Raw genomic sequence first — 21,675 nt, forward strand, 5'->3', positions numbered from 1 at the left:
CATTTTCTTCTCACTCAGTAGGGGCTTCTAGCTCATGAGTCATAGTTTGTTGTTTGAGAAGACCAGTACTTTCTTGGAGTAAGTAAAGATTTTTTTTAAAAAAAGTTCACTTTCCCTCATAAACAGTTTATCTACATTCATTCACATCATACAAACACCATGAATTTGTATTCTCTAGTGCGTGCATGAGACAAACCCAGGCATGTCTGAAAGCCAGAGCCACGTGTCTTTTCTGATACAGATTTAGCATCTGAAAAGGAACTACTTCAAAAAACTGTTCCTGCTAAAAATGGAAACAACAAGGTTGTTTCACCACTTGAGGCAAGAACATAGTGTCAAGTACAACCTGGTTATGAAGGAAGTGATAGTGGTATGACACAGCCATGCTGATTCATCATGGAAATTACTGATGTGGTTACATCATGGAAAAGCAGTGCTTTAAGCAGCTAGTTTCTCAGTGTTATTGTGTGAATATATAGTGCAAACATATAACGCAGGCATCTGATGAGTTACAAGCTTTAGCTACTTTAGCTGTTGTTAAACTAAAGTGTAAATGAGTTATTTTAAACTTCATACTTCAAGTTTGCTTGAACAGAAACTGCAAATGTTCTTGAAATATCATGTCATAATTTTGAGGCTATATCGCTGCCCCCCAAGCATTAGTCAATTAGAAAAGAGAGGGATTGTCAAATAATAGTAATGGAGACACAATAATATTTGGAAACAACTTACCACTCTCACTCAGAAAGGAAACAAAGACAACAACAAAAAACATGGGCGCCTTTTGTAAATTCTGATTGGGTGGGCAGCCTTCAACACAGAGGCGACGGGGTCTAATTAGCAGGATTTTGTGGTCCAGCAATACAGCAATAATAAAAATTAAAAACATGAAAATCTGGTAAACTTACCTTTAATACTGCGACATTACTGCGACTTAAATCCGGACATAAAAGCCACTTTGTGAGGTCATTTAAGAGCTTGTAGCCTCTTTAGCTTGTTAGCAAACATTCCTCTTCGTGTTTTTCTGATATTCATTTCCTGTTATTTGTTTTGCTTATTCACTGTAATGGATTCAGTTAAAGGTCCGTCCGTATTTAATGAAATCCCGCGTGACACCTGCGTCATAGACGCTGGCCCCTATATGAACTTTAACCTTTGGCAGGAAATACTCCCACAAAAGTTGAAACAAGTCAAAAATACTTGAAGTAGAAAAATAACATAAAAGCCTTTTATCTAAAGGTACATATGAAAAAGTGGATTTTTTTTTCTTTTCTTTTCTTTTCTTTTCTTACTTTTTTTTGCATTAAAAAATCAAATAGCTGTGAGTTATCAAAGTGGTTAATCACCTAATCATTTCAGTTTGACTACTAGGGTAGTTAAGCAACGCAACAGAGATTAATATTTTATAATTTCTTCAATTTTTTGTTTCTTTTTGTGTTTTTAAAGGTGTGATTGGGTAGTATTTTTATAAGTAGTATTTTTTTGAAAAGTGTTATTAGTTGAAGAATGAAGGCGTACATAATTTTAAAAGTCTATGTATATTAAAGGAATTTTTTAAATTGCATAAATACATTTAGCATCTTTACATTACATCCACAGATCAGAGTAATCCTTTTTTATCTACTAATGAACCTTCGTCCACTTAGTTTTAGCCTTTCCTTCTTTCTTTAAACCAATTTTCTGAGTGTTTAGAGCTTTTGGTTCACATTAGATTACCTGTACAAACACTGACTTTGTTATTTTAAATGTTGGCATGTTTCATATGAGCATCCACCATTGCAGTAGTTTGTATATCACAGAAAGTAGAAGGAGAATAATAGAAAAATAGTATTTCCTGCAACCTTGAGCCCTTCACTTGGCTGACTGTTTAAGTCAGGCTGAAAATACAATGATAGTTTATATAAAACATTTAAACACAAACCTAAAAAAGGAGGTTTTAATGTAAAATCACATTGTACAAAAAAAAGCATGTGGATGTTTGAGTGCAGGAGGAAAAAAGAAATGATATTTAGACTGAATGTAATCATTTTCTCACAGGTTACATTTTAATATTTGGGTCCCACAGGTCACTAATAAAATGTTGCATTAAATATTTACCTTTGACTTCTTTTTATATAAAGTCAACAAGTACAAGACATTTCTGTTCTTATGAATATGCTGTTATATAACTACTGAGAATCGGTTTTTCTTATTCTTATTGTTTCTAAAAACCTAAAGACCATCTTACTCCATGAACAAAATCAGGATCTTCCAAGAATGATGAGGCTATTATCCAGAGAACTGACTGGTCAGGTGCTGGTTTTTCACCTCTTGATCTCTTATCTCGACCTAACCTTCTCCGGATCATGTTAGGCCACCTTCATAAAAAACCCAGAGTTAAATCTCAGGTAAGCTCTGAGGTTTTTACTCTGTCAGTTAAATCCCTGAGTAAGCAAAGCTAGAAAGGAGCAATAGTTCACACTTACTGGACCTTTACGTTATAGTTCATCATCATGTTTTATGTCCTAGTTATTCATTCAAATGTATTAAATCCAGCTGATATATGTTATTTTAGAGTACTGATAAATTAGACTGAGTCATAACGTTTTTTTGCAGAAACTCCACAGGGGCATCTCCAGTTTCACCCAAAATTTACTTTTTTATATTCATAATAAATGGAGTAAAAACAACATTTTTAACAAATGTTTCTCCCCAGGATACTGATATAGGACACTGATATAATGCTTTAAGGTTTTAATGTGTGTTGGCTTTGGAATATGAGTCCAGTACTGTATAGCTGACCACGTGTGATTTTATTGGCGGACAAATTGCTGATGAAAGTAAATCAGCTTGTTATTTGGCCATTAATTTTATTAGCAGAGTTACATTTAATGGTTTAATTGAATTTAATATGAGCCTGAGGGGATTGTGAGGACATGCCAGACTGGGATATAAAAGGATGATGAGCCAGAAACAAACAAATAACTGAAGAATCATAAAATGCAGCATTAGTGCTTTACAATAACGACCCAAACCTGAAGCAACATCAAATCTTTGAAATTCAGGGTGCTGTGATGAGGCGCTGCAGGCTTTGAATCTGCCTCAGACCTGTTCCTGTGAGCTGGAGGACCTGAGGTGAACCAAGGCAGGCATGGGAATCCATTCAAACTCCACACAGAAAGGCTGGAGCTAGATTTTTAATATGCATGTTTTTATATATGTTTTTGTATCAAAACAACAAATAAAGATTAATCTTTTGACATAAGTGTAACACGTGTTTGTTCATTTTTAATTTTCATGTCAATCATCTCTATATCCTGACCTCTTAGGGGCCAAACATGGCTCACAGACTGTCAGGGGCTCAGTATGACCTACGATGGACATAATATTAACTACATCCAGATGTGCGTACACTCTTTAAAAAAAAAAAAATCACAGTACAGGGCAGCTGGAAATCATTGCTGTATTTTCCCAAGGATAATACAGCCTTTCCAATTTCTATAGAGACAGATAATCCAGTATGTAACATTTGACTGAAGAATTCCACCTTATAACAAGTCAGTGAGTTTAAATATATGGGAACTACTGTGAGTAGAGATAGAAGATCATTGCACAAAATGAAGATTTAGATTGCAATTGCAAAGAAAGCATTCTCTGACTTAGCAGAGACTTTATTCAATCGACAAATTTCTTTCTAGATGTCTGAATTATACCGATCATCACGTGCTGTATGAAAGAAGAGCATGGACAACAAACAAGAGAACTGCAGATACCAACCATGTATTATTGATATAATGAGAATATCACACTGAAAATTCTACTTTTTTTTACTCTTAGTTTGGTATATGAATACAGGCCCACTGTCTTTGTGATTGACAGCCAGTCAGAAGAAAACTGGCTTAAAAGTGATGTGGGCGGAGCTAAAACAGTTTGATTCAATAAGAAAAAGAAAGAAATTAGTTTATGCAGTTAATCATACAAAGCTAGTCTAGCAGAGTCCAAGAATGTAAATGAGAAGCTGTAAATGAACAGGATAGGTCTATCTGAAGTCTTTTAAGCCCTCATAAATGTGTCCAGTCCAGCAGAGACAATGCACGCTTTTAATGTTCATCCATTTACACGGTTAACTGTGCTTTGTCCATCGTCCATCCATTTGTAAATACATCCATTCATCCATCCAGCTGCCCACACTGTGAATCAGATAATCCTTCGAAAATGGCCTTAAATCCACCCACATACACTCCACATGCCTCCACCCACAATCTGCATATTAACACTATTAGCATAATTAGAAAACAGTAAATAATTATTTATATTTAGCTCTACAGGCTGTCAGTAAACACACTGCCTGATGTGGACGTAATTAAAACGCACATTCTTAAAATATATTTCTTCAGGAGGAATGTAGGTTAATCTAATTATCTTGAAACCAAAGAGTGATTCCTCATGCCAGGCCTGTTTCAAAATAAAGTTAAAAAGACACATGCTAACAGATTAGCCACCTTTGGCTCCTGCATCCTCCCGAGGCTAGAGCAAACAAAAGTAGGGGGTCAATGGATGAGTAATGGGAGGAAAAAGGGATATCTGCTACTGAGACCAGTCATGGAGGGCTATTTCAGGCCAGGGCCTGTTTAACAAAGAGTCCTTATTCAGTTCAAAAAGGCCATTTATAAAAACAATGGTCAAGGTCTGGAGCCAGACTCTGGAGAGTGAAGGACTGAAAGTGCTTGTATATGTCAAATAAGCCACCTGAAGAATGGCAGCGGTACAAACAGCTAATATTACTCCAGCTATTATTGTCCTGGATCGGACAGAGGAAGTTAGGGTTGTGTAAAAGATGACGGCAGAGCTATATTTTAAAACTAAAGTGGATTTTTGCGAAAAAATATGGGAGGAAAAATCAAAAGCTGGAGCTTCAACAAAAGCCATCATCCAACAACCAGCTGCAGATCTGATCCTATTCATAACTTTTACCATTAGTTTTTGAGCTACTTGCAGTCAGACTGGGTGTTTTATGCTACTGCGGTTAAGAAAAAATACTATTAGTACAAATTTGATGAAATTAGAAATGAAGATGTGGCATTGAGATCCCAAATGTTAGCACATACCAACTTAACTTATTATCGGATTGTCAAGGACCCTCACTGCTCATTTTCTAGATAAAAAAAAAATGTCTGCAAGCTGGATAATCAATGATTTTTCCATCACTGTTGCACATCTCAGGGTGTGATATAAGGCCATTTTGTCAGGGAGGATTCATATGTAGTTGTTGTTTCAGACTTTACTGTGTGCATGCTGGGCACAATGTTTATAGAGACAACAGCCAGTGAGCCTGAGCAGCAGGCAGGTTATCTTAGAGATATGAGACATGTGCAAAACCACCACCCACTGACCAATAAATTATCTGGATAAAAGTGGTTCAAGTGTCGTCATTCCCAGAAGATCCCTCTGATGTCAATGCACAGACAATAAGAGAAGATTTAATTTCAAGAGACCATCTAAATCCTTTGGTTTAGATTCTTAGGGGAAAAATTATTCCTTCTAGTTTTTCCCTCCAATACATTTTATTTATAGATTTAGCGTTTCTATGAGATGCATGGAGATGTAGTCCTTAAGTAGGGCACCTATGTCAGCTCATAGTCAATGAAAAAACAAAGAGTTGATTCATCGTCAGCTTCTTGCAACCAGTAATCGTGACTGATGATGTTAGGGGTGGGTGAAGCCAGATAGGGAACATATTTCCTGGATATGTTGGACTTGTTTCAGAGGACAAGCCCCAGAGAATGGTTTGCATTGGAAATTTTCACTTTTCTGCTGGTTTGCATCTTTCTAAAAAACTGTCAAGGCAGCATTTGTTCATACCAGCTGTATTTGTCCATGTTAGGAAGGCTTGTCTTCAATGCACAGGAACAAATACCATCCAATTGTTCTTTTCTGTTTCTAAAATCACAATTGCACTCTCCTTGGAGTCCCAGGGCTGAAGAGGCTCACCTGTATTCATATAAATAGGTGCAGGCAGAGCAGCTGGGTTTCTCCTGCATTGCCAGCAGCCTTTTGCTTACACTGCTTTTTGCAGTTTTGACTGCAGTCCTGTTTTTACACTCAGTTTTATTAGTTTGGTTTATTAACATACCTGCTGAAACCTGTATAAGACAGCACATTTTATGGTTGGTTTAAACCATTTTCTCCCCCTCTCTCTCCTTGCTTTTTTTGCTGAAGCTACAATCTCACACTAACATGGCTCCATAGTGTATTAGTTTACCCAATAAGCCTCCCAGTTTGAGCCCAGATAGAGAGATCTATCCCTGGTAGGGTTATGTCCAGAAGGGCATTGTTGGGTGTAAAAAACAAACAAAAAAAAGAGACAAATCTACCAAATCTTGTGGATCACACTGCTGCAGTGACCCATGGTGAATATGTGAGGAGGTGAAACAAGTTTCTTTCTTTTTCTCCTTTCATAAACCTTCCCTCCTAAAACTTTTTAAAAGTGCAGCAAAGTTTTGTAGCATGTCATATGCTGAGTTCCTTTGAGCCACAGATTTGGGGACTCCAACAGAAGGCTAGAACAGAAGAGCTGAAACTAAAGACGATTGGTCTCTTTTTGTGCCACGATTTTCTAATAGATCCTGAACTGCAGATAAATGACATCTCTAGGACTTTACAGTCTTTCCTTACATTGTTCTGCAGGCACTGGTTATCAAAGGCAGCACCTAAATGAAGAACCACAATATACCGTGCATCTGAAAGAACTGAAAGAAATTCTGCATACAGCAACTCTTGTTGCCGTGTCTGTGCCATTTCTAATTGGCTGATTATGAAAATTAAATAGAAGAATAGACTAAAAACTTACATGGAAAAAAAACAGTTCAGTGAGATCTTCTGTTTTATTAGAAATGTATAATATAAACATTAAAGTGCTTGCACCACTATCAACACATTCAGATGTGGCTCTGTAAAATTATGGCGTGTCATTTCTCATAAAGCGGGATTACGGCTGATGTATGACCTTCTTCTGCTATCACCCCGAAACCGTGTCACTGTATAACAAATGAAGCGTCTTATCTTTGTGTGAAGATGTATGTACTTATTTTGGACTGTTAGAGGTGTTTTCTCTTTTCCAAGCCAGAGCAGCTGCTCCAACTTTTTTAAGCCAACTCTTGTGTGTATTCTGCGAAACTGCTGATTTCAACACAGTTTTCACACCAAACAGCTCTTCCCATTTATCATCTATTGAAAACAAATAAACAGGCTGAACAAGGGAAGACGCAAAAGATAGCGATCAAAGATAAAACAGCAAAGGTTTAAAGAAATAGCTTCATTCTTTTTTCTAGCAAAAACTAAAATCAGATGAGTGAGTCTAAACTAATGTCTTGGTACTGATATTTAACAGTTTGGGGGTTAAAAAGCTCATTTGTTGGCTGAGATTAGGCGACAGGACTGAAACCACTTTACAGCAAATACACAGCCAGCAGCTGATTCACTTACCACCTCATTAAAGGCGTGAATACAGGAAAGAGACAGTTTGACTCCCTTCAGATGTGACAAGAATCAGCAGATTGAACCTCAAAGTTCAATATGTCACAATCTGTTAGTATAAACAACAATTCACTCTTTATGTACAGGGCCCATGAATGTGAGCGCTTAGAAGGACATAGCAAGCATAACATGCAAAAGTGACTTCACTATCAAAAAGAAAATGCCAGATATTTTAATCAACATAAAAGCAGCAGTACAAAATCTCTTTGTAATGGTCATACCGCATATTAAAGATGGATGTGAGCGTTGTGACATCACCCTGAAGGCTCAATAGCTGCTACCATGCTTTTTAATTTTTTAAGTGACCAGTGGCATCCAAATGGACTACACTGTAACATTTTAAAGGGAAGTCCAGCTTTGGTGAAGAAGTGCCAGATGTGTAAACTTTCGTGTACAGCATTCACTGACCTTAGATAGATTAGGATAAGATGTGTTGCTGTCAAAACTAAATTATCAAGATGGTGTATTTAAAAAAAAAAACAAAAAAAAAACACACATACACATTAAAAAAGGGTGAAGAAGATGTGAAAAAGCTGGAGTCCCCAAAGTCCTGAAACTAGGAGATTTGGTAGCAGAATAATGCCAAGTTTAAGATAATAAAAAGCACTTTCAGTCACCAAAACTGGAGCACAGACCCCTTAGACATGCTGTTAGTACAGTTAACCACAAGCCACGATAATTACCCATTCAACACATTCAACAAGAATCACCAGTTCAAATCTATCACTATCTGACTAGTATGGCATCAAGTACCTAGATGTAGAAAAGCATGCTTGTGTGAATGGGTGTGAATGAGGCATGTTGTTTAATGCGCTTTAAATGCTCCAGTAGGGAAGAAAAGTCCAGTCCAAAAGAACCAGTCCAGTCCAAATCACATAAAAGGCACCAACAACACAAAAATAGTCAAGTGTTCCATTTTTGTGACATGAATTTGCTTAGTGAAGCCCAGCAGACTGCCTATATGGGCGCACCTGTCAGTAACAGTGTCCATTCCATTAATAACACCAACTGTAAGCTTGATAAAAGTTAAACTGGTCAGTTATATAAAAATGTACCCTCTGTGCAGTAGACCGTTTCTTTACATGCAGAATGAAATCAGGAGTACAGAGTGAAATGGCAATACTGAAAAACAAACACAATAACACGATGACTTTCCATTAACCCAAAAAACCAGCTGTTGTTTTTAGTCTCATCTGTGTACAAATGAAAATATACACTCAGGCTCCCCACCTTACTGCAGTTAGTGAACCTTAGCGGAGATAGGAAAAATATGTCAAATCTACTCAGGGTTGTTTCTCTCCCATCCTGGAACAAAACTCTCCATCTTTCCATATAATTTGATGAATGTGAACACATTCCTGGCAGGAGAAAATCTTTGTCTGAGCCTGATTAGAGTTATTCCTGCCCTATAAAGGCAAAAAGCAGCATAAAGAGAGTGAATGTAAGAAAAACGGCAGCCAAGCAGCCAAACGACTTGACAGATTTGAGAAAATGCAGTAATTTATTGACTTAGTGAAGTTTTCCTTCACCGAACACAAGCTGACAAACTGATTAAGTTTCATTTTCCAGACAAATGAGTAAAGTTGTTGCATTTTTGTTTTACTTTGTAAGGCCGACGGTACATGAACATTGTTAGTAGGTCAGTTAGTGAGGGCTTCCCTGCTCTGTAAATTGAAAAAACTCCTTTCATAGTTCTCCGTTTTCACAGGCTTGCATGGAAGTCATCTTTACAGGTCTGAAACCACTGTACTGTCCATCTGGGCTCGGGTACTCCCTCCTGATTCTCCACACGCAGCAGCTAGGGATGGCAGGATGGGTGTCATTGGGTGGGACCCCAAACCGCCAGCTGATGTACTCTCTGTAGGCACAGTGACGCAGGGCGGCAGTCTGAAGCTTTTTCACTGAAGGAGACAGGGGATCCTGGTACAGGAGCACTGCCTCCAGCAGGGAGCGCCGCAGCACCAGCTGCCCAAACAGAGGAGACGAGGTGATGCAGGTGCCCTCGGTCCGCCTGCAGCACAACTCCTCCTCTGGGAGGGAGGAAGGAGCACAGGAGTCACACATACACCAGGCTGGACGATGGGGTTTGGCATTTGGATCGGTTTTCTTGCCAAGGGAAGGCTGAACATCATCATTGGTGTCATCACTTGGCTGTAGGAGGCAGAGAATGGTTCTCAAGTGTCCTGGATCCTCCTGCAGAGATGAGAGCATCATTTTAAAAATCTGTCTCTACAGCGAGAAATAACAAGAAATAATGTTGCATGACATCACACACAAAAAACACACAATTAGGTTTTGTCATCATAGGTTGTTTTTTTTTTTTTTTAAATTGTGCTTATTCCGGTCCCTCAAAAAGGACCGATTTGCCTTAGGAGATAGTACCAAGTTCCTGGGATCACCCTAAAACCCCTAAAACAAAATAAGGTAGCGATTCATGGAGAACTCTGGATGCCTCAAATAAGAAGAATTCTTGGAATGTCCAAGTGAGAGAACTCGAGGCCGACCCAGGACACGTGAGAGGGATTGTGTCTCTCAGCTGGCATGCAAACATGTCTCCCAACAGAAGAACTGGTGAAGGAGGAGGTCAGGGTATCTCTGCAGATGGATGGATGGATGGAACTTCTTTTTGATGAAGATGCTCAAAACTTTCCTTATATTTACATCATGTGTCTATCAGATATAATTAAATTCACAATAGAATTTTCAGCGGTAGGGTATGAATTACGACCTCTTTGTGTTTTGGGAGTAGAAAAGACCTGCTGTGAGAGAAGAATTATGTGCTACAGGTGAGCACAGATATTATTCTCATCTCGCTGCCATTTATAATCTGGGTTTTCTCACATGGTGTATTTAAAAGCAGTTGAATTAGCCATTAGCAGCTCCCGTTTCTTTCTGTAGGGTTGTATGTGCAGGCTACTATCAAGCATCTTTTTTTGTACATTTTCCTCATTTACACTTTGATTTCTGCACTCTGTAGGTTTACCTTACGTGGCTGAACAGACATCGGTTTGATGACCTGTAAACTTTTCTTTTGTGAGCGTTTTACCAGTCGAAGGTTGTTCTCATCAATGTAGGAAACACAAAGGATGCACTGCAACACACGGTCACATGAAATAACATTAATGACATTACCTATTAAATTTTTTGTCACTGGTTCAGAGCTGCAGTAAACACAAAATCAAATCAAAACACCTTCACCTTCTCTTGATCTTGGATTGATTCCACTTTCCTTTCACAGTAGTTTTGACCGACCTCTGCAGAGTAACAGCTGGTTCCAATCAACCAGTCGATCAGGATGGTTGTCTGGACGGAAAGACAGACTTTCACATAAATAGAGATGAGGGACACTTTCCTTCAGTAAACGTGAACTTTACACTAAATACGATAAATTACATTAGACATATACAAAATACAATCAAGTTGTTTAAATCAAAATTAAGTCAAAAAATTACAATTTGGACATAAAACCCACATTTATGACCAAACCTTTCTTGCCAAATTAAAAGGTTCACTTGCCATATGTAAACAAAACTAAAATTACTTAATTTCTTTTTTTCTTTTTTTTTTTTACTGTGGATATTTGAAAGGTAAGCTTTTAACTTTTTGAAAATTTTATAAATTTTATAAATTTTTATTTAAAATCTGTCAAAAGACAATTTCAAAAGTTTTTAAATAAGTTCTTAAAATGTATTAAATAATAAGGTAACCATGACATTCAAAGGACAACATCATGTAAAACGTTATAAAACTATAATTAAGGTAAAAGTATACATACAAAAATGTTCCTAATGTTAAGTCTTACATTAAAAGACACTCTACACATGAAACTTATTTTGACTTTTTACTGTGAGTAATCAATACAATTTAAGAAGATTAAAATCATGTAAATTTTATGAAATCATGGATAACTTCTCGATTGTTTAATGACATTAATTAGCTTCCTTTGATATTTATGGTTGCTCCCCTGCATCTGCAGAGGAGTTGAATATATTTTCCATGCGCTGCACTCCCACTCTGGACTTTAACACTGAGTCCCACTGTGCTCACTCCTGAAGGAGGATAAAAGCATGAATGGACATGTGTGTGGTCTCTCACCAGGGCGTAGTAGGACAGCGTTGAGCCGATGTAGATGATGAGTTGAATGAAGCTAAACTTTCCCGCCTGAAAAACAAATCACAACATTTTCCCCTTTACATTCTCCTCTCGCCAAAAATTTGGATATACTGACGCCAGAAATTCCCAAGAGCAAACGGGCAAGCACAAATTGAGTTACTGATAAAATACATCTTGTATGACTTGTCAGTAATTTTATTTCACTAACAAGATACAAAACTTTTTCCCTTTCAACTGAAAAAAAAAAAAAAAAATGCACATAGCACGCTAAACATAAAAGCCAAAATTCACAGATACCGAGTCTAAAAATATTACCAATCACATAAATCTGATTTGTCTGATCTGATTACATTTTGCTTCTCTGTCCAACATCAGTTTGAATTTTCCAGTGTTAAACTTAGATTATTTCCTACAGCATCACACAATCAGTCCAATTTTAAGCATTTTGCAATTCAGATTCCAGCTGACTTGACATTTGCACAGTTTTAAATGGAGTCAAAGTTGCATAACAGGAGTAGGGAAGAAGTAAATACATAATTACATTAAAAAGGGGGGGGGGGATGGCAAAGAAAGTAAAAGAGAAAAAAAAAAGAGGTTATGAATGAGTTTTTCGAGAATAGTTTGAAAGAGTTTTTCAAAAAATAAGTCATGTTAAAAAACTGGAGGCTTATGCAACTGATTTCTTTGAATCCAAAAATTGTTTGACATGCAAGGTCAAATGACCCAACTGTAATACATTATACAGTGAACTAATGGTTTGCAGAAAATCTGATCTCCTGGAAGTACATCTAAAATGACCACAATTTCTTCACACAAGGCAACAAAATGACAGGAAGCAGGTTCTATTACAGCTGTGTGAAGTTCAGAATTCAGAACATATCAGAAATGACTGATATGAAATAGAAAGGTTAACTATTAACATTTACATTTGTCAGTGATGTTGACTGTTTAAAGGAGCACCTCATTGCTGTGCATTGCCGTTATCGCCTTCTAAGTGGATTCACTGCTAAAAGAGGTAATAAAGGAAGCACTGACCAACAATCAGCTCTCAGATACTTTAGGGTCACTTCACTCATTTCAGAGCCTTCCTGAGAAAAGTTCACTTTTCAGCCACAGTCCTGGAACTTTTGTCTTAATGAGGGCTTTTTGATAAATTATTAAATAGGAGGAAAATATACGGTGGCCCTGAGAGGCCAAACGGACTGCAACTTAAGAAACACCAGCAATAAGAAAAACGCTGCAAAAGCACACAAAACACAACAGAAATAGGAAAAACGAGAACGGAAATAGGAAAAACAGATTTCCAAAAGCACAGGGGAAGTGTTTCTGGGGAGACAATAACCCGACGGACCAGTTGCAGGAACCAAAATATGCTAAGAATTGCGCTGGGGTACACTTAAAAGAAGTGGAGGATCTATCGGTTTTGTGAGGAAAGAAAAGATGAGAAGTAAGTGTGTTAGCCTAACTATTAGCCTAGAAATCCGTCATCAGTATTATATGAATCATGATAAAACACACCTACCATGTTTTGGGTTCCTGCAAATGGTCCGTCGGGTAATAGTCTCCCCAGAAACACTGCCCTTGTGTTTTTTCCTATTTCTGTTTTCTTTTTTCGTATATCCGTTGTTGTTTTTCCTTTTTTCCCTATTTCCGTTGTGTTTTGTGTACTTTTGCAGCGTTTTTCTTATTGCTGGTGTTTTGTTAAGTTGCAGTCCGTTTGGCCTCTCAGGGCCACTGTAAAAATATCATAAACTCACATTTTTCCCACTGGGAACTATCTAAAGCAAACATTTCCCAAATTAGCGTGCCAGTGTGGCTACAGTATGCAAGGACTATAGCAGTGCAGTGATTAAAACCGCTGCCTTGCAGGAAGCAGGTTGCTGGTTCAAATATCCTGGTTGGCTTGGGCCTTTCTGTGTGGAGGTGTGTACAGTTTGCATGTGCTCCCTGTGCCTGCGTGGGTTTCCTCCCACAGTCCACAGGCATGCACGCTGGATTAACTGGTGGTGCTAAATTGGCTGTAGGTGTCAGGTAGTAGTGTTTTAGGTGAATACTGTGAGTGTTTTGTTCTAATATGATTTGTAATCTGAAGTTCTTTGACATTACCATTATGGTTTCTTGCTCATTTAATGTGAGTCATGGTAATATGCAGTAAAATATGCAATATGCAATAAAAAAAAAAAAATAAAAAAAAAACCAGGAGCAGATTGTTTTGGGAGAAATCAATCTCCTCAAGGGGGGGGAATAATTAAACTATTCTGAAAACATGACAACAAAAGAGAAATTTTCACTTTTGTTGTGCTGTCTTATATTAATATTGTATTTTTTTACTCCTCTGGGCCACAGTAGTACACCGTTAGATCGATTCAATGGATCAATACTGTGAATCAATACTGTGATTTTGTAACGAACAGCAGTCTTACTCTTTGATGAATTAATTGTTCAGCATTAGCAGTCAGCTTTACTTTAACCCTTTAACAGAGGGACGAAACAATAAGGAAATAAAAACCTCACCTGTCCGAATACCATGACATCAAATCTGATCCCAAATGCTTTGTAGAGTGTTCGCTCCTCCACTCCATTCACAGTGTTGTACTTTGCAAACCTGGTGAAAAAACACAGGATGTGACAGATACAATAACTTTGAAGGGCTGACGTAAATATGAAAGCAACAGAAGGTTTGTCACCGCTTGTGTATAGCTTTAATTGTTTTCATTGTTCCTTTAGTGACTCTTGACTGTCCACTGCACACAGAGCACGATGGAGGTGACCTTTGACCCGCGCTCACCTGAAGTTGAGGCCTGGATAGAGCGTCTTGTTGCTCTCTTTTTCATCTAGTCGCTTGAAAGAGTATCTGGGAAGGCAGCGCTGCATGAGCCTGTCGAGGTTGCAGTCCCATTTGATCAGGATGCCGATGACGCCTCCCTGTGGTCAAAAGCGGGACTACAAAAGCTCAACATTTACAGAGGAAAACCCAGAACTGATTTTTTACATCAGTTCATGTTTCAGAATTTAGAGTTTTTATTGATTACTGTGCTTGTGTAATAAGGTATATTTTCCCCAACATATTAAACTTCAAACCTTCAAATAAGAGTATTTCTACTTATGTCTGAGAAAGAAAAAAAAAAAGCAGGACAATAGCGGCAATTAAAACAAAGTGCACCCTGAAAACAGAACATAAAACAAAATTAAACTATTTCTTTATTTTTATGTCCACACACAGTTTGTGGTGGCAACGCTTCCTTTTTTTTGTTTTTTTGCCCGTCGGGACAGAAATGGCTCACAAAGAGGAACGAGTGTTGATGTCCATTTTACTGACTAAGTTAAAATCTCAGGATGGAGAAATATTGTGGTACCAAACCACTTGGGGATGAATTCTGCTTTCACCTGAGAGACCCGTGAACACATTAACTCACCTCCACTGCCATCTCAGAGAACTTTTCCCCGGCCTCTCGGACAATGTCTCCCAGTCTGAAGATTGGGCACAGGGAGTCGTTTCCTCGGTGGCAGTTCCTCAGGTAGGCGTCGTTCATCTCTGGGAGGATGTTCCTTCTGTAAAAGAAAGTTTCAGTTCCCTGGTAATGAAGAGGGTCTTTCTGAATGTTTTTTTTTATGCCAAATGCAAAATATTAGCATCATTAAACACAATGTGCAGTTGCAGCAACCCAGCAACAAGGAGCAAAGGTAACACAGCAGCATAGGGGTTTCTGTATGTATTTGTGCAAACAAATGCATGGACTGCTGAACAGTTTTGCTCCTGCACAACAGCACAGTAAACCTGAAATGAAAATACTGTGATCCAATTAATTTATTGTTTTCATTGAAGATAAAGATCTGCAAGATGAAGTGTAAAAAAAAAAAAATCTCCTTAGCATTAAAAAGAAACTGTCACAATGATCAAGCTCCAAGAATTAAAAACTAACTCCAAAACTGCTGATGCAAAAAAAAAAAAAAAACCCTGAAAGAAAAACAAACTCATTGAAAAAATACAAAATCTCTGCATTTCTTAACTGAAGCAGCTGAAGGGGAGAAACTGAATCTGCTGTATCCGCAGGCACAGAGCAGTCTCACCTGATGTAGTTGAAAGCTGGGAATCGGATGTTGTTTTTGATGAGGACAGTGAAGTTCTCAGCTGCTGCCAGCAGAGCAGGTCTGCGTCACATGAAGCGATGATTATTAGCCAAAACGCTTTTGAGAGCAAACTAGGCCAATTAAAAACTGCTGGGAAGTCCTGTCAGCTTCATAAAAAGGTTCTTGCTCTGTATAATCCATAGATGTTAATATTTATATGAGTGGTAAATGTATGACTCTAGTATTCAAAGATTGTGTGGTGGTTTAAACTTGGCTTCTACTTATTGGAGGGGGTGTGATGGCATGTATTAGTATGTTTTTCTCCTGCTTTACAGTCCAAGCTTTTGCAGAGGACTACTTGTATGATGTATCTTCCAGCTGTTATCATAACAGAGCCAAAGAGGGCGTGGAAAGAAGGGAACAAATCATGGAAGAATAACAGCTGTGTCTCTTGCTCCTGATTGAGTTGGTATAACCATTGCACAGTCTACATGCATCTAACTAGATGTTGTACCCATGTTTTTTAAATCGAGCTCACATGATGTGGCTGTCAGTGAACTTCAAAGACTTCTGAAATGTCACATTGTGTAGACAAATTCATTTCTCTTACCTTGGAGGAGTCGATCTGGTTTCGATCGGACACCACGCAGAAACTTCACAGGTTTTCTTCGATAAATCAAACTTCACACACGATCCCGTTTGAATCCCTGCAAAAGGGAAGCAGTCGTATAAACCCTAAAGGATGTTTGATTCCTGCAGCAGACTCAGAGCTGCACAGAACTACAACCATCTGAGCTGCAAACCAGAAATTATTAATTCCTCTGATTTCTGTGGACACAGGACGTCACTCTCATTTTGGGAACAGCACAGGGATCCAGTGGTTAGCAGAGTCACGTCACAGTGGGGCCTTTCTGTGTGGAGTTCTCCCTTCACATTGGGCCTGTGTGGGTTTCTCCCAGCTTCCTCCCACACGAAGATATGCATGTTAGATTAACCGGTGATTGTAAATTGGCCATGGATGTGAGTTGTAATGTGGGAAGTAACCATTATATAATATAAACAGATGGTTAAAGGTGCTTTGTAGTCTAAAGCACTTTGAGTGGTCAGTATAAAATGAAACATACAATATTTTTAATGCTGTGTTTTTATGTTTTGTTACTCTTGATTGTCTCACAGTTTCAGTAAAATGGTTTAGCTGCTCTACTTGTTGTGTATGAACCACCTGAAGTTAAAAATTAATGTAATGTGAAAAAAGTGCTTCTGAACACAACTTTAAGAGAAAATACAGACATTTTTTTATTTTTACATTTCTAATCTTTATAGAAAATCTATTTAAACTGACAAAAGCGGGATAAACTGACACCAACAAAGTGTCATTTTATCTTTTAATACTTAATGATGTCTTTATTCTTAGCTTCAAGCTTATTTATTGCTACTGAATTTTTAATTAAATACTAATTAAAAACTAAAATTGGATCAAAAACTGCAGTTCCCATATCACTGGTGGAGGCTGACTCCAAAAGTGAGTGAATCTCCATAGACTCTCATGTTAAAATGCCCAATTTCAAAGTAGAAACAAACATGTTTAAGGTGAACTGGACCCCTTCTTGTTTGCTGCCCTTCTAGCAGCTAAAAAACCTGCAGTCTGTTGGCTCAATTGCCCTGGACATGAAACAAGGTGTATTGAAAGAAGTCACTGTACCGTGTTTCTGCTGGTCCCAGGCTCCTTTCTCACAGTCCTTATCAGTGTGACAGAATCTGCCTTTGAGAGGAACCTGAGAAATAGACAGTGCAGAAAATTGGAGTTCCTCTTATTAACGACATCTTCTATTTACTGTGGTCTTTGTTAGCAATACAATATTTGATGTCATTAAAACAAGATGAACACAGATAATAATAAAAAATATAAAATGGTAATGATGAAAAAGCACCTGCGCACATTTCCCCTGCTTCTGATTCTTTGTCACAATGGCGTTGGTCACCACAAAGAAGGTGTTCTTCCCCTACAAAGATTTTAAAATAAATAGATAAAGGGTTTTTTATTTTTAACAACCACAAAAAAACCTTCACAGCTCAGCACCCAGAGGATCAAGCTCCCACCTTCCAAGGCCCGCTGTAGTCCACCTCATCCCAGACCATGTTCCCGACCTCGGGCAGGGGCGCCTGAGCCACACCCTTTACCTTTGTGGTAACCGAGCTGACCACCAGGTCAAACTCCTGGTACTTCCTGTTCCATAACATCATGATACTGCAAGATAGGAAATAAATGAACATTTTTAAATGATTAGAGCTTGGGGATTATGAGTCACATTGTCTGGTTTAGAGGATAAAGACTCAAAATTGAAGGAATACGTTCAAGTTGTAGATATTTACCGGACACTGATGGTCAGCTTTTTGTAGCTTAACCAGTTTTAGGCACATAAAAAGCTGCAATTAGCTTTTATGGTGATTAATCAAAGGACATTTTGATATCTTCTTGTCTAATAACAGAAAGGTCATGTTTTTCTGCAGCTGTCTCTGCTACTAGCTATGCTACTATGTTTGGTGGGAAGAAACAGAAATGCTCCTTTTCCAAATGGAAATCAACCAAAATGAGTTAAAAACTTGCTGGATATGAAATTTGTTCCTCCACAAATTGAAGATAATTTTAAGGATCTCACACTCAAACTGGAGTTCAGACTCAGTCAGATATTCATAAACGATCACTCGTGTCCGTTTCTCCCTGCAGACGCTTTGAGCTTTAACGGGACTTGTGAAAGTGCAGAAGTGAGAAGTGTCAGCTGAGCCGCACTGTGCGTGCGTGGGCTCAGATATTTCACATCCACTCACCAGATGAAGAGCAGAATGGCTCCGTTCAGACTCCACTTGAGTGAGCCGAGCCGGACGCTCTGGATCCGGACCAGCTTGTTGGTTTCATACTGACACAGAGCGCGCAGCCTGCAGCACGGCATGGTGATGATGGAAAGGCGCTCCGGGCTGGATTTTTAGGACTTTTTGTCTGATTTCTGTGCGGAGGAGGAATCTCTGACTCATTTCTCAACTCCTCTTCCTGTGTGGATGGTCACATGGCCACACTTCTGCAGATGCACCATGAGCTCTCGCGGAGGGAATTAAACTGCAGGCATCTCATGATATCAGGATTTGTATGTCTAACAAATGTAAAAGGTAACCTAGACATCCGAATTATTTTTCTCTGACGTTATTTAGTGTTCCAATATTAATGATAGCCCTTAATTTCATTTACTGGGAAAAGCTTCCTACGGTTCCCAGTCTCATTCCCCTCCTAGATAATTTGTTTAATCTGTTCTGCTGATTTTATTTGTGATGTTTAGTTGAAATGTTTCCTGTAATGAGGGATCATTAAGTCTGATATCAGGCTGCTTTTGACTCATTTTAGCGCGAATTTATGAGCTCAGGTGTGTTTATTCTATACAACTTTTGCATGTTCATACATATTTATGCTTTTTGTTTATTTATTTTTGATTCATCTTACTGAAACTGCTGTTTTTGTTTTTGTTTTGTACATGATAAAGGTCGGTTGGATCGGAACGCTGATTTAATAAAATAATAATAAGCGAGAGTGTGTGGAGGTTAGAATTTATCATTTATCCTTTTACTAAGACTGCAAAGCACTTGTTAACTCACAACCGTCACCGAGCAGCTTAGAGATCAATGTGCACAGATGGCTGAGTCTGAGCCGTTTTCAATAACTGGAAGTAGCATACAGGACATATACAGGATGTTTTTAAAATATGGAAAATGAAAAGTGACACAAGAATAAAAAATCATTAAAATGTTTAAAGTATTTTAGCTTTTTCATGTCTGTTATTCCACTGCAGTTGTGAATTGCTGCTACACCCCGTGGATTAGAGCGCAGCTCATGTTGTTGAATATTTTCTCAACAGTTTTGGAAAATATGCGTTCATATTTTTAGTAATATATAATTTCAAAACACAAAATTAACCAGGTCTTTTTTGTGTGTGTGTTTATTTCTCGTTTCTCTTGTGAACAAACTTACTTGATTTTTAGAAGAAGAAAAAAAAAATCTAATTTTTCCTTCTGGCGTCTTCGCCTTTGTCCACCTGCCTGTGTACACAGAGCCAGAGGAGAGGAAATGCTGTGCCACTGCTGACACTGTGTTTGTGTTGTTGTAGAGGAAAATACATTTACCTCTAGACTCATTCAATTGTTCTGTGAACTCATAGTTCAAAATCATGAAAGGAGGTTCAGGATGCGGAGGGGAGAAACCACTTTAGGACTGTCAGAAAAGTTCCAGATGAGGACATCAAAATGATTTTTGAGAGGACGAAGAATAAAGAAGAAGGTGTGAAGCTCTTATGTTCAATGTGTAACACAAACATGAAAAATAAAGGAACCAAGACTTGAATCTTTCTTCTGTTTTTTTCTTCTTCTTTTAAATAAACGCCTTCCTGTACTCTAGATGGCAGTGTTGTCTCAAATGAGTTTAGGGGACTCTAATCAGATCACTGTGGAAGGATTACCTCTCTCTGTCTCCATGCAGGCTTATTAAAATTATTTTTTTAAATGTATTAAATTAAAAAATACCAAACTGAAACTTCTTTCCATGCAGCAAAGAGAGAAAACTAAACAGCAACAAAATGAAGAATTTGGTTGTTCCATGTTTGCTTATCTTCCAGATAAAAAGCTTCTTGTCCCCAGCAGGACAAATGGATTGTTGTGATGAGACAGACTTTCCCATGAGGAAACAATGAAACAGTCATGTGTGCAGAGCTGGAACGTCAGTGAGAACATTTCACTCAGGTCAGGGTTTCTACATAATCAGTGCATTAAATGTCAGACCTTTTCCTTTCCATGCAGTAGTTTAAAGCAGGAACTGTAGAGCCAGTATCATATTTATTAAATGTGCCTTTAGCATAAATAAGATCAAGGTGGCATCCAGAATTGAACCAAAAACCTCTTGATTTGCAGTCAAATTCTCTACATCTGAGCTCTACCCTACATGTCCCCAGCCCTGTGCAAGCCCATCATACAGCGTGGGTTACAGCGAGCCTGAAGGCAGCACTTTCGTAATCATACAGAGAAGAGGACACACAATCCTGACATCTCCTCTCTTAGTGGTATTAAAAGTATCACAGAGCCATAGCATCCCCTCACTGCAGGATTCAATAATTCAATTTTTTGTCCATTTTGCCCAAAGTCCCTACATCTAATTTTCCAAAAAAGAAAAAAAACCCTGTTGCCCCCTCTCATATCACAGTTACAGCTCAAATCCCTACAGCTCAGTTTTCCCTCAATTTGAGATTTTTTTAGAATCTACACATCTTACACAATATTTTTTCATCCTTTTAAAATTAGATCTAACCTTTTTGCTTTAGACGTCCCAAACAGAGTTCCATCAAGACCCTCGGTGCATGAACGGAGAGGGAGACTCAGCTGTCAAACTCTCCAATCATGCTATAAGGGACTCTTATTTTAAATCCAGGGGCAACGTTTGAGTTTTCGAGAAGTTTTTATAATTTGGCTTTTTCTTAGTCATTCATCTTGTTTGTAAATGCACGTGCGTGGTGTACAAACATATGCAAGAACCTAAGCTCGTGTCAGTGTATTTAGTTTGGTATATTCTTGTTACTGTGTAGAATTTATCTGAATTGTGAAGCATTTTTCAACTGTAAGTTAAAAAAAAGTGATACTGAAATTAGGTTATTATTGTATTATTTAAAAGGCTGAAGATCTCCTATAATGAGCATCAGTTTTCTTAAAAACTCACTACAAATGTTTGATTTCAGACGTTCACTGCTGGAGGATGGTGTCTGTCAGTATCACAGATCTGTGGGGGGAAAGCTGAAGATCAGGTTTTAAAATATTTTCTGGGGAGGATAGCCTTCTTGTGACCTTATCTTGACTTTGTGATAGCCACAGGCTTTGTTATTCAAAGTATTTCACCCATTACATTTGTCTAAATGGAAAAATGTCTAAATCTGTTCTTACATAAGA

General features: G+C 38.1%; 1 protein-coding gene and 1 long non-coding RNA gene across 3 annotated transcripts; one reads left to right on the forward strand and one right to left on the reverse strand.

Moving 5' to 3' along the window:
- Positions 1–7,671: 7,671 nt before the first annotated feature.
- p2rx7 (purinergic receptor P2X, ligand-gated ion channel, 7) lies at positions 7,672–18,892 on the reverse strand. 2 transcript variants are annotated; one of them, XM_084946614.1, is made up of 13 exons: positions 18,529–18,892; positions 17,800–17,947; positions 17,631–17,702; positions 17,402–17,474; positions 16,310–16,406; positions 15,700–15,780; positions 15,045–15,180; positions 14,417–14,553; positions 14,143–14,233; positions 11,611–11,676; positions 10,714–10,818; positions 10,499–10,606; positions 7,672–9,708 (listed from the first exon to the last, which is right to left on the reverse strand). In XM_084946614.1, exons 1-13 carry the CDS (start codon positions 18,648–18,650, stop codon positions 9,202–9,204), a joined length of 1,743 nt encoding a protein of 580 aa, XP_084802740.1. In that variant the 5' UTR covers positions 18,651–18,892; the 3' UTR covers positions 7,672–9,201. The 2 variants fall into 2 exon arrangements, with proteins under 2 accessions (XP_084802740.1, XP_084802741.1); XM_084946615.1 differs by lacking the exon at positions 15,700–15,780.
- LOC146376686 (uncharacterized) lies at positions 18,774–20,086 on the forward strand. Its single transcript, XR_014801826.1, has 2 exons — positions 18,774–18,864; positions 19,905–20,086. It is a non-coding gene; the product is annotated as an uncharacterized LOC146376686 (long non-coding RNA).
- Positions 20,087–21,675: the final 1,589 nt, after the last annotated feature.

This window comes from Perissodus microlepis, chromosome 12, assembly GCF_051167445.1.
Source record: "Perissodus microlepis isolate ML-2025 ecotype Zambia chromosome 12, ASM5116744v1, whole genome shotgun sequence".
In the NCBI taxonomy this organism is placed as follows: Eukaryota; Metazoa; Chordata; class Actinopteri; order Cichliformes; family Cichlidae; genus Perissodus; species Perissodus microlepis.